Consider the following 13,858-nt stretch of genomic DNA (forward strand, 5'->3'; position numbering starts at 1 on the left):
GTTTTGCCCAGGTTTATCTGATGTAGCAATCGCTGTATAACACAGTAACCTCATTTCTTACTGTGTAACTGGAAGACCCCCATACCCTGTTGTAAATGTGTTATGAGAATCTGTATAAAACAAAAATACTGAATGGCATAACATTCCTGAAAATGAGATTGTTTAACTGTAGTACTCAATTTAAAGTATTCAAAATAAATGATCACAGCAAAATGTTGAACTTTGAGAAAGATTAATCTCCTTTTGATTCACACTTCCATACATATTTGAGGCTTTTCCATGAAGATGTTTCAATTTTCATGTTACATTCTGACTTAAAGGAATGCTTTGCAAGGTTTTTCCAGGTAGTCCATAGTGTTAGGGCTTGACTTGGTGTTTTAGGGGACTCATTGATACATAATTCCATATACACAAGAAATACGATAAAATTATCCCTAGTAAAATAAAACTGAGGTGGCTGTTTTTATAGTCTGACAATTTTCTTACATGTTACCACAGTAATTTCTCTATTATGTGTGATTCATAGGCTTCAAGGCCAGAAGGGTTGTTTTTTATTATCTAGTCTTATTTCCTGCATAATACAAATTACAGGCTGTCGGCTAGTATATGAGAGACCTCCTCTTTAAGTAGTTTAACGGCTAAGAACCTAGGAAATGTATTTTTAGGCTTTCTGAAGACTGCTCTCCTGACTTGGGTCTCAAGAGTATGCCAACTAGGTAGAGAAGTATAGGCACATTCTTGCCTCCCAAGGTGGGTAATTAGCATGACCTAGATATATGTACATTTCTGAGAGTTATATGTACTTATTAAAAGCTATAGGGCTCATATACAGACCTTCTAGGTGTTGTGAAAAGGAAAATATTAATTACACTTTTGTATTACTTTTATATCAGCTCAATAAACGCAGAACTTTCAAAAACCTGTTTCTTTAACAAGACTATCCATTTCAGGGACAATGCAAGGCATAACTCTCAATCTATTTTAGAACAATGAATAAATATCAAATACATGTGTTTTCCTAGAATAGAGAATAAATGACACATAATAATGATTTATGGATGCAGACACGGCAGTCATTTTTATTACATATTTGTCATTATAGAATACTTCAGCATTCTGAGAGGTAAACTCATGAAGTATAGCAGAACTGAATGGTCTCAGGACATTTTTATTTATCTGTGTATGTGCCTATGTCCTGACTGCAACTACATGTATGTATGTTAAATGTATATTTGCTATTAAAAATTGTTGACGAATTTGTCCTTTAGAATTGTGAACAACTTACTGTGTTTTACTCTATGTATTCAGTGCTTCTCAATATTTTCAATAGAAATAGAGGAATATATCCTCTTCACAGTAGTCTAAACAGCTCCCTTCTTTGCTCTGAGGGGGTACATAGCAGTAGACTAATAGCGGGTCTCGGGTGGCTTTATGTAATGCTCAGAATATAGATTTACCATAAATCTTTTCCTCTGTCTAATATAGGATGTGTGGATATGTATGAACATGCCAATCCTATACAGGTAAATATGTTGTACAAGAGTCATATAAAATTACCAATTTCCAAGTTTACCTTTGTTGCTCTAATCTTGCACTTAGATACTTTTATATGATTCTTTTCTGAAGTCTAAATTTTCTTCTAAACTTTATAATACAGTTGGACAGTATCCTTATTTGAATAATTTACTGCAGAGAACTAGAGGGATGAAAAGTCTGCTAAGTCTGCTAAAAAAATCAGTTCATGACTGACACAGACACAGCTGTATTTACATTTGTGGGACGCATGCTGTATTACAAATGTGTTACATTTACATTTACATTTACCATTTATTGAAGGTTCATAATGATGAAAGAACCTTGAGGTATACCTGCAAAATGTATAGTTTGCACAAGTATTCAGGTGAAATGAAAACACCAGTTCAGTACTTGTACCACAATGATCTGGTGGTGTTCAGGTATGTGAAGATTAAATTAAAATAGAATCAGAATTTTTTGAACTCTCACATCATCTTTGTGATGATGTAAACATATACCAGTGTTACAGTTCAATGTAATTACACCCAAATAACTCTTCTAAAATTGAAAACTACGTAACTAGTCAGTAGTTGCAGTTAATAAAAATAATATCAAATACCCATTTAAATGACACATAATTCATACTGAAAACAGCATTGTCAAAGAGGCATTTGGCTGTAAAACTAATTTACACTTCGTTTTGCACAGGTTCAATAGTAAAATCATAACATTAAGTATCTCATATGCATGCAAACATAGTTTTCAAAGGTGATTTGCCCGTAACCGAGCTTGGTGATTTTTTTGAAGATTGCTTGTGGACTTGTGCAAATACTAAGCATAGAGCCTTGTAAGACCAAGTTTTTAAGTAGAGACATTAACTGAGAAAATCAAAGGACCAGCTCATATTATCAGCAAAATGTCTGCAATGCCCTTTTTCTGAGATGGAAAGAACTTATCTGGCACCTTTTTGATATAACCCAAGTTCTTCCTAATAAAGATATTCAGGTTCAATGAAGTGGGAAATCAGGTAAATTATTTCTAATTTTTAATCCTAGAGAGAGATGTTACTGTTGGGTAGGAGCGGGGTCACATAATTACCAATGTAGCTGGCATCAGGAATCAATCTCCTAGGGTTTTCAGCTAACAGTTACACTTCAGAAGCAGAATATTAATGGTCACAGAAAGATATGTAGGCTCCTTTCCTTTGGGTGGATACTCCTTGTGAAAATGGGATAACAGTGGCTCATGATATGAAATGCAGGACAGACCTATTAACTAAGGGTAACTCCAGTGAAAAATTTACAGACTTATACTCACTTACTGCTGAATTTTGCTTTCTAGGCAGTCTCTTCTCTGTCTGAAGAATATGCAAAGGCAGATGAAAGGGATTAGACCCAACTGCTTTTATTTTCTCCCACCCCCAATTTAAAGTGGCTACTTAAGTCAATGCTGTGATGCCAACGGCGCCAGGTGTGGCCTACCAGTTTCTCTGGTAGCCTCTTGTTATCCAAGGTTGCGTCTATACAGCTTTAGAGAAGGTGCCAGCACATCAGTCCAGATGCTTCCCTTCTTTAAGGAACATATGTCTACTTTAAGCAGGCAACAAGATGTACCAGAACCTCTAAATCACATTAGCCAGTTACAAAAACAAGCTTTAAATCAAATGGTGTGCTGATCAGAAAATTAGTGTAAGTGGGTGCCAACAGAAAAAAAACCCCAAACAAATATAGCTGTTGCAAGTGGGAAAAAAATTACTTCTTTCACTAGAGTACATGAATTAAATAAAGAGATTCAATCACTTTCCTCCCAAGCCTGGAAAAAAAATATTTGGATAACAGATGGGTATGTATGAAAACCATTAAAAGAATGGTGAAGGTGGAATTTCATAGCAAAGTCCATGGTCCATTGTCCAGGCTCAGTTCCTATGAAAGTTTTCTCCTTTGTGCTCCTGAATTTCCCAGTTCATTGCACAGTTTCACTGTTCTACTGAAACTAATTGCTCTGGGTGGTCCCTGAAGTGAAGATAGAAAGCTACCTTCAAGCAATTAAGAATGACAGGGTTATAGAAGGCTTTGAATATCAGGAAAGACACATATTACTACTATCAGTGCAAATTATACTGTTTAATTAAAAGATTTTGAAGGAGACTGGATAATTCAAGTTTTTGTTGTTTCTAAGTAGCTTGGCATATTATTACAGCCATAGAAAATTACTGTAGAGTTAAAAAGTAGGTTAAAAATTTCGTATGCAGTGTTCTTACTTCTACAAGAACAATCAATTCTGACCAGACTATTTAAATGTCTTTTTCAAGACATTTGCGGGAAGTCATTCTTGGTGGAAAGATATTGTTATGATGTGCATTTAGAGAGCATAGTCCACATTTTCAGTTATATCAGTACAATTTTAGGGTGGTTTTCTTAAGAGTTCTTCACTTTCATTAAATTTAGTTTCTTTAGAAATTGTGATAGAGTTTACTCCTGAATTTAGTAAGCTTGCATGTAGACAAATCTTAGACATTTTTGAAAATACTCCTCCTTAGGGCTCTGATTTCTTTCCACTCAACTGGTGAAACTCCACTGAGCATGATTGTGACTGGATTAATGTTGAAGTCAGTTGAGACTTCTGCTATAAGTGAGAGGTACAATAATCTCCAATTACTTGTTGTTATTTTCACTGAAATAATAGAAATTAGAGTCTGTTGGCCTGATTTGTTTAGCTGCTCTTGTAGATTTCAAGGACTGAATTTTATCCTAGGAAAATCTCAGCTGTAGTGCAACCCTAGAGTAAAGCTGTAATCCTTAGTGTCACTCTAATGATGTATTTGGCTCAGTAATGTCATCAGATATTAAAAGAAGGTGTAAAGGAGAAGGTTCCAGGATATTCTACATGATATCCAAGGAATACACCTCTCTGAAATCTCTGTTTCGTCGGAAATGCCTCTGAAATTTGTATGAAACTCTCATGGAATTTAATTGTGTGAAAAAGATACAGATCGCCGCAGCTTTTAATTCTCATTTGCTATGTATATTTATATATGTTTGCTTTAAGGAAGAAATACCTAGTTTTCCTATTTCCTCATTGCTTACCTGCTCAAGATTTTTTTTTTTTTAACCTTTTCAGAGCGACAGCCTTACTGTTTCCCATTCTCAATAAATCCCCACCTATTTTTTGGCCTGAAATACATATCCTTCATCTTGAAAGAGCTGTAATATTATTTTGAAAGGCTCTCTGTCAGCATACCCATCTTCCAGAGAAAACTATGCTCAGAAGTGGAGCCTAGTGTCGAGGAAGCCAAAATCTTAAATATGTACTATCTTATACTATAGTGCTTTCTGGACCCAGCAGAAATCTACACTTTTGCAAATATAACATTTTTTTTACATAAAATGCCTGGTAGTTCCACATTTATTTTCTTTCCTCTGAATCCACAGGAGACCTGTGACATATATGCATATGTTACGTATGATACATGATAATTCTGAGTGACATCAGAATGATTCAGATAAATGTTTTATTTTGGTGGTGGAAAGGTGCTAGAACACATGGCATGGACTGGATATTATCACATGGTGACTTATGTCAGAAAAATAACATTTTTAAAATAAATGTGTTCCCCTTTCTTCATATAGTTTTCTTGATGTTTACGGCAGGTCCTTACAATTTCTTTTCATACTGCTGATCAGGAATCAGCTATCTCAGATATAATTTTGGGCATATGTGTCTCAAGACAGAATTTGCATTTCTGGTCCTGACGTTGATGGATTTCTTCTGAGCCATGTACTTTAGACATAAAACTTCTTCAACAGGCATGTTCTGCTGCATTTTTCTCCTTAGGGAACATTAATTGATCACATTTCAGCATAAAGATGAATCTGCAGCTCCAAATGCCATGTTCTAGGCTTGCTAGTCCTAGCAAGGACTAGCTAGCACTAGCAGTGAAGTGCTAGTAAATTATTTGTTTCAATGCCCCACAAATTTTAAATACATAAAGATATCACCCTTCTGATTAAAACATTTAATGTATAGTTCATTATTATATTGAACAAAAGTTTGAACAGATTAACCATAAAAATATAAAGATAATATAAATGTTTATCGGAACACATGTGTAGGCATAGGTGCATGGGTTACACACAATAACTTAATTGCAATATTTTTTGTGAGCATCATCCACTATTTAACTATATTTATGGGGGTCTTTAGCAACCAAAAGTCACTACAGAACAGATGTGATGTGTAGTTACTGCTCTTTGGAGCACTTCAAAGAGCTTTATGTTTAAAGTTCCTTAATTTCTTTAAAAAGGTAATTCTCATTAAAAAAAGAATCGGGTAAATTTTATATAGAATATTTTAAAAACTGTTGTGTTGATCATTTTGTAAATTATACAAGACTGTCAGAATGTTCGGGCCCTGTTAAATGGAGGATAAATTTTTAAATGTTATTGATTTGTTCTTTTTTATCAGTAGAAGCAACTATGAGATTGAACAGGGAAACATAGGTTATCCATTCTTCTGCTGTAACGTCACTTAGAAATAATTCGTTACCTGAGCTTGGCAACCTCATTCTGTGTAAAACTCCTAAATTAACTGAGTTCAGTTCTAGCAGTGACTCTTTCAAATAAGCAGCCATCACCTAGGATATATAACTATGTGAACAAGTACAGAGTGTCAAGAAAGCCCTCTGTCTGTGTTTTGCGCTTGCCAGGCAAAAGCCAGCTGCAGTTGAGAAGGCATGTAACTGAATCCATGTCAACAAGGCACCGAGCCAAAAATAATAACCTGTGCTAGACCTCAGTGCTGTACCAAAGCATTTAGACGGCTTCTGGACTATTGGTGGCTCAGGCCAAGGAAGGCTGGAGGATGTGTGGCTTTCAGACCCACTTCGAAGCAGCACACACAAAAGCAGATGAGGATAGGACTTTCAACAATCCCATGAGGTTCAGAGAGTGTAAGAGGCCAAAACCATTTTCGTTCTTTGAAAACAGAGCAAAAATGGAAGCCATCACAATAAGATGAACTTGTGGTCGCATTGAGGTTAATGACTGAATTCCACATAATTTGATGTTAGGGGAGGTTACTAGCACAAGGTGATATTTGTGTTGTGTGACACAAGTACTACATAATTACTTAGCTATAACATACCATTTTAATGCTCGTTATTGTTTAAAGATTTATCTAAATTACTTTTATTTTTCAGTGCCCTATTTTAATTGTGATTGATAATTAACAAAATTCTGCTCTTACAAATACCCAGTGGCATCACTTTGGTTTTACAGATACTGTATGATAGCTTGTGCAATACAAAACTTGCCCTCTTTTGGAAAGGAAGTTGACACATATATAAATTGACGTTCTGAAGTCTTTCTTCAGCATTTATACACAGTATAACAAGTACCAGCACATCAAAAGCCTGTAACCTAATACAATAAATTGCAGTTGTACAATCAATGTTTTGGTAGAAACACTTATTGCTCAGCTAGATATCATGTAGTAGTTTGTTATTGACCCAAGTGACACACGTATGATTTAAAGCTGCATATAATCTCTAGTCTTTAGGTACAGAATGAGTAATATATATAGTCAAAAGTAGGTTATTTACATAGAAATAAACTATAGGTAAAAATATGTATAGGCTTATGAGAACTGCAATATAAAAAGGAAGCAATACATGTCACTGTTATAGTAACTAAACTATAAATCCCTTTCATTGCTCATCAAAAGAAAATGAAAAGGAGGAGAGGATTTTTTTTTTTTAAATAAAGAAATGGAGTGTTTTACATTAGTTGCTATGTAACCTTAGTTGTATTACTATTAATCACAAAATAATTCTGCATGGAAAATCTGAGAGGTACTAACTTTTGACAAGGTAAGGCCTATAGGTGGAAATGGCAGTTTTGTTAGACCACCTACAATAGTTGGAGAAAGCAGTCAAAATTTGTTTGAGCACAAATTTGTTTGGGCACAAATTTGTTTTGGGCAAACAAATCCTTTTCCATGTCTGTTATAAGTAGCAGACTTCAAGGTTTGCTTCAAATTCAAACAATTGCTCTGAGTAGCATATTCAAGGGGTCTAATAAAAATGTGAACCCCATCTACAAACCTTGCCTTGCCTATGTCTTTTCACCACTACAGCTGCAACAACTCTACTGCTAAAGTTATATACAGGTAGGTGATTTCCAGGGGAAAAAAAAGGAATTCCTAAGTATTTCTGAACATATACGATGCTTATCAGAAAATAAACAAATGCCAGTACAACTAAAAGCTTGTGGCTCTTCCTAGAATTAGGCTTAGCATCTACAAGGAGTAATGGATCAGGAAACAAGTTTTGTATAGCTCTAAAGTTATGAGACAAACTTCTCTATAGGCTCTCAGCTTTATGTTATATCCTCCTTTATGTCAGCTGGTTTGGTAAATAGATCGAGTTATATGACCTCGAGTACTGACAGATGTCTCAGCACCGTGACATCTTCTGAGCTTTGCTTCTGCCTTTCTCTAAGGGACAGTGACAGCTTTGTTAATACGGATAAAGCTTCAATACAATCTTTGTGGGGAAATTATCCAGAGTATCGCAATTTATATTTACAACTAAATGACAAATAGCAGGTGTGTCCAGTGAGATCATACTGGATTTTGTATTGCTTGCCCACTTGGAAAGGCTGCCTCACTCCTCCTTCCTCTGTCAACACCACGTCCCTGCTTCATCAACATCCTGTCCTAATTCTGAAGGTACATTGTTTTTTTTTTCCTTTTCCAGTATCCTGAAGAATATCTACACAATTAAAGAAGATGGTGGTACTTCAGCCATTTATAGTCTTCAAGGCAAATTACACAGTAAAGATTCTTAAAAGATTTTTATTGCTTATATTTCCAAAATAAGATTAATTCATGATATAATCACTCAGAATTTTGCAATCACTTTTGTTACTGACCTTACCTACCTCTAAAGGAATTTAACTTATAATGAAAGATTGAAATAGGTGCAAATGAATTCAGTGCTGAGCTCCTCTTTTGTCCCTTCGTTCCTTTCCATCACCCTCTTACTTTGTTATATTGCCATGTGTTACGAATGTGTGTTATCAGAACTGTTTCAAGGTCACATGTTTCAATAGCGGATATTAGTGTAGTTTCAGGATAGTCAATAAAATGAGGCCATTTTCCCCTGATTGAGAATATGGTTCAATATCGAGGGATATTTTCTGTTACAAGCAACTGGAGTTTGTATACATATAAACCCTTTCCACCCATTTGAACACATATACACTGTTATATTTGCAGAAGAAATATTGTGATTATCAAAACATAGTCAAGTATTCAGTATTCCCATATAAACTGGATAAATCTAATAAAAAATTAAAATGTGAGAAGAAAAATGTAGTCAAATTATTAGATGACTGGTGACTGGTGTTCAAATTATGTCACATGGCACATCATTAAACATTTATGTAGCTAATATATCCAAGGTCATTTTTTTGTGAATATAATCATTAAACCTTTTAAAATTAAAGTATAAATGTCTAACTATTGCACAATACTTGCAAATTTTTTGTTTTGCTAAAATCTGCTTCCGGATGAACTACTAATTATAATATACATTCATAATATTTATGTTTTCATCCTTTTATACAAAAAATCCTTCAGTGTTGTACATACTACATCATGTATTCTGTGTATCGAATAATCTAGAAAAAGAATTCCTTAATATTAATAGAAATAATCTATAATGTCAAGGTTCAGTTACTATAAAATGTCATTTTAAGGTAACTCCACCCACGACATCTACTATTAAGGAATAAGATAGTAATAAGTAATAAGGAAGTCATGCATACAAGGTACTGTTAAGAAAAACACAACAAGGATCAGCCATCCAACAAACAAAACAATCCTATAAAACAAAGAAATCAGTAGACCATTTTTCATTCTGCTTGCTTAAAACTTTTCCTAAGCAAGAAGATTTAGAGCTCCGGAACACACATAACCCTTTAAATATTATCCCACCTATAACCAGGTACACAGTCTCTCCAGAGAGTCTGATATGAAGAGGAATGAGATACTACAGGTTTGTAATTACAGTCTTTGCATCACATGAACTTTCTAGGTGTGGAAACACTAAATCAGCTAAGACACCAAGGAACCTGGAAGGTTGTTTCTAATTTAACTAGTTAGCAAAGTACGACCGTGCAGATTGGATTTCTGATTTAGACCAAGAGTATGCACATCCTGACAAATGCTTAAGATGAATAGAACTGTATTATTCATCATATGTAACACAGATTTAATAGCTTTTAATGACCAGCTTCTTATCATAAAAATATATTTATGTGATGTCTGTGAACAAGTATCCTCGTAGCAAAACCTGGTGTTTATGTATACAGGAAAATTCTTGACCCTACTGCACATGTTCCCTCCAGGAGAAAGAAAGTAAACATGGCTCGTATTCTTTACATAAAGAAACAAAAAAGAGTAAAAAATTCTGACACCCCTCCCCCCCCCCCCTTCTCTTTGGCATTCATTCTTCCTCGTTCCTTTGTCCAATTCTTGTCTCAGATATAATCAAAGTGATTAATATACAAAGAAAATCTCAGGACATATGTGATCAGCTGATAGCAGAGACTTGCTGAAGTCAGTGCTATTCAGCTTTAAAACTTACATCAAGCTGTGGATTGGCCCTGGACAGATTATCTCCAGAGAGTCTCTGTTGAACAACATGGTGCTTTTTTCTGTGCCTGGTGGTTTAGACTACAATTCTTTGAGAACAGAAAAATGCATACCTCAAAACGTGGCTGTTATTTCATCCTGAATGCTTTCTATAACTGTAGCCTCCTTTATCACTGCCAAAGCTTTACATCTCTCACAAAACCAGGAGACAAACTTTAAAAAAGGTCAGCCTGTACTTTAGGAGACTTCTCCTTACCTTGATATCCGTGAAATATTTACTTTAAAAATATACCTACCTCATGTTATCAGTGCAAAAAGATTTACATTTATTTGCATTACTTATACATACATTAAAGTATACTGATGGCCTTAAAAAATAAAGAAAATCATGTAATACCTTTACTTTTACCTATGGATTTGGTGAAATGGTTCCATGAAGAAAGCATTTCCAGACAAAAAGAGAATAAAGAAGAGGAGAGAAACAACAGTAAGAGTCATGAGTATATGTAAATGCAATAGTATCTGAACATGAAGAGACAAAGTATAAGGTAAGTGTCTGGAGACAAATGGAGATGCAATCAGTGTCATATTAAGGATTTAGTTTATTTTTTTCCAATCATGTACATGCAGAGAAACACAGAAATAACCCATGCTTAGATAAGAAAGAGTGACACAAAAGTAACATGGACAGTGGGTTAGGAGGAGAAAAAATCACTGATTTTGTTAGGTTGCAAAATTGTACTCTCAGCATTCCAGAAGCCAGGAGCAGGTGCTTTCTGCACATTTCCAATCAGCCATGCATTAATGTAAATGGACTCTTCAATGTGTACAATGTGACAAGCTGAGTATCTTCTTTCAGGAGCTATCTGAAGAGTGCTCTTGTGCTTCATTTATCTTTTACAGAATCACCCGCAATTATATTTTTTGATAAATACATGAAATTTTCTTAATCACCTTCTTATTTCTCTCACCTCTTTTCAGTTATTATATTGAGAGAGGGGGAGTTGAGGAGGCAGGAAGGACAAAAGCTTACGGAGCAAACAAACAAAAAAAAATGAAATAAGAAAAGACGTGACTAAAACCATGTGTTTATTTGCAGCCAAAGACAGCTTTCAAGCATTTGCCCATCGTTTGCAGTGATGGATTCAAAGCAGCTACAGAACAAGAAGAAACAATGAAAGCAGAGTGGAAAAGGAACAGAGCCCATACCTTGGTCGCCCATCATCAGGTGCGCCAGACCTTGAAGGGAAACAAGAGCACAGTCAGCAATGAACAAGGGAGCACGGGAAGGTGGTGTTGTCACGGTGACAAAAATGTTTTGTGACAGGCATCTGTTTCCTATGAGATGTCTGTATCACAGAGGGAAATCAAAGAGCATTTTTCAACCACTGGTTGGAATGCTTTGGGCTACGAGTAACAGAACTGCAATTCAAACACTGGGTGCTGCTTTATTGTGTATTTCTTCTGTGCAGTAGTTGGGATGACAGAAAATAATAAAATGCTTTCAAATCCAACCAATTCCTTTAATATTCCATCTGTCTGTATTTTGATTATATTTATTTGAACACTTTGCTGGGAGGACTTCCTGTCCTCTGCTTGTGAAATGACGTTAAAAACCTGGAGAAGTGTAAACCTGAAAAATGGGCTGGGTCTGATCTTTTTCCCCTCATAAAAATGAGCATTTCAGGTAATTAAATAAAATTTCTTTGTCACATTGAAATGATAATGCAAGGGATGTCTCCGTATTTGTGTGAGATGTGAGATTAGAATGAATTTGTTCCAGAGAAGGCAGATTATTACATATGCAATATAAAATACATAGCAATAAAGAAAATTTAAGTGACATCTTCTGAAGCTACTTCATAAATCTGTGATAAATAGATTTTGCTTTATATTTGTATTGTGAGATTAAATCCAATCATACCAGTGTAGGTCTAGTGACATTTCAAAACAGATGTCCATAATGATAATCACTCAACCAGAGCCAAATTTTGTTACTCTTTAACCAAAAATTCAGCTTTTTAAATTCATGATAATAAAGTGATACTTATATTCTCACTGAGAATAATGAGATGTAGGGAGAACATTTTTCTAGAAATATGAAAGTTTTTCACATTTTATGTCTAGTTTAAAAAACACGCTTATTCTTGTTGAACTTAACTGTTTTAGGATCCATTTTAAAAGCTATTAATTGGTCCTGTGTTAAATGTGCTCCCCTTCTCCAACAACTATAAAAAGTGATACATTATTTTCTTATTTGCAATTAATTAAAATTAATTCACACAAAGAAGGTGTGCAATAAAATATCCTGCTCTTTATTGGAAAGCAGACTTCCTAGAGAGTTCCTGTGATTTCTAATTCGCAAAGAAAATTAGGTGCACAAATGACTCATAGTACTTGGGGGGAGGTCAAAGAAGATACTCCCGACTGCAATCAGTCTTAAAGGGTTCATATCTTATCAGTTCCAAATCTCCAAGTGATGTTCCAAATAGACTAACAATGGTTTTGCTGAACTAGTGGGTTTTAATGTCACCCTTTTTAGATACATAGGTAAACTGAAGGGCCTGATGTGCCCCATCTCTTGTGCAATAGATTCTGTTTCCACATACGGTGCCCCGCAGCTGGTGGGATTACCTGGGGTTTACAGCAATGTAAATGAAAGCTGAGTGTGATCCTGAAGGGACGCCTACTTAAGCATTGCTTGGGAAACATCACACAGCTGTGCTGCACTGAGCAGCTTGTGAAAGAGAGTAGAAATGTTTTCACGTGTGTTCTTTCTCTGTAAGTGTTGCTGCAACAGTTGCATGCTCAAAACACAAAGTATAAAGACCCACAGTCAAGCTCCATTCTTTTAATGCTGAACATCCCTGCATGGCCTTCTGGAAGTATTAGTCTCTTCATGTGATTACTTAGTTTGTCTTTTGGCAAGTTAAATGTTATATTTTAAGTTGTCTTTTGGCTTTTAACTTTTTGTGTTGGCAACTATAGTAAGAAATCTCAGACTTTTGACTTGGCCTTAACTGTATTCAATAGAGGGAAGGTGAAACTAGTCTAACATTACAACATCTTTTTCCTTAATAAAATCATGACTTTTCAGCAGCTACTTTATGTGAGCTCTTTCAGCTCGTAGAAGGTATGAAGTAAATCAGTGTCATGTCTCCTAGGGGAATGCAAAGAAGGTAATCTCTTACTAGCTTGCATTTAAATATGATCTTTATAAGGACCTAAACAAAAGGCCTAGCTTCAGGAGATTACCACTGCTTGATAGCTATTATTTTTGCTAAAATGATATGTGAGATTGGTCAGTTGTAAATACATGATTCTTATATAATTTGAAAAAACGTAAATGGCAGAAGTGCCTCTTGAAAACATCATAGAAACCACTTGAATTTTAAGAGTCACTTACAGTGCTGTTAAACTAAAAAAGGAAGTCAAGTGAATGTAAAAAAAAATACACTGCTCAAACCAAACATCTATCAATTAAAAAATTTAGTACTAGTCCTCAAGACACTGTATTTTGTTTGACTCTGGATGTTACTTTATTTGTGAAGCAGTAAGGTTACTTATACTTACTTGCTAAAAGCACATAATGATACTTACCTTATCTTATATTTTTGCAATCTATGGATGATGGCTATGGAAGAGTGAAGAATTACTATTACTGTACCTGTGCAATCCACAGAGTGGT

General features: G+C 35.1%; 1 protein-coding gene across 18 annotated transcripts in view; it reads right to left on the reverse strand.

Annotated features, from left to right (window-relative positions):
* Positions 1-13,858, reverse strand: part of NRXN1 (neurexin 1) — a 728,334-nt gene that overhangs the window by 633,048 nt on the left and 81,428 nt on the right. For 11 of the 18 annotated variants that reach the window (XM_072858465.1, XM_072858475.1, XM_072858470.1 and 8 more), the window contains 2 exons: positions 11,380-11,409; positions 10,568-10,579 (listed from right to left, as the gene is read on the reverse strand). The exons of 4 other annotated variants lie outside the window; for them this stretch is intronic. In XM_072858465.1, coding sequence (XP_072714566.1) covers positions 10,568-10,579; positions 11,380-11,409 — 42 coding nt within the window. The remainder of the gene's footprint in view (positions 1-10,567; positions 10,580-11,379; positions 11,410-13,858) is intronic. 3 more of the 18 variants (XM_072858474.1, XM_072858462.1, XM_072858464.1) reach the window with 1 other exon arrangement.

This window comes from Ciconia boyciana, chromosome 3 (genome assembly GCF_034638445.1).
Source record: "Ciconia boyciana chromosome 3, ASM3463844v1, whole genome shotgun sequence".
NCBI lineage: Eukaryota > Metazoa > Chordata > Aves > Ciconiiformes > Ciconiidae > Ciconia > Ciconia boyciana.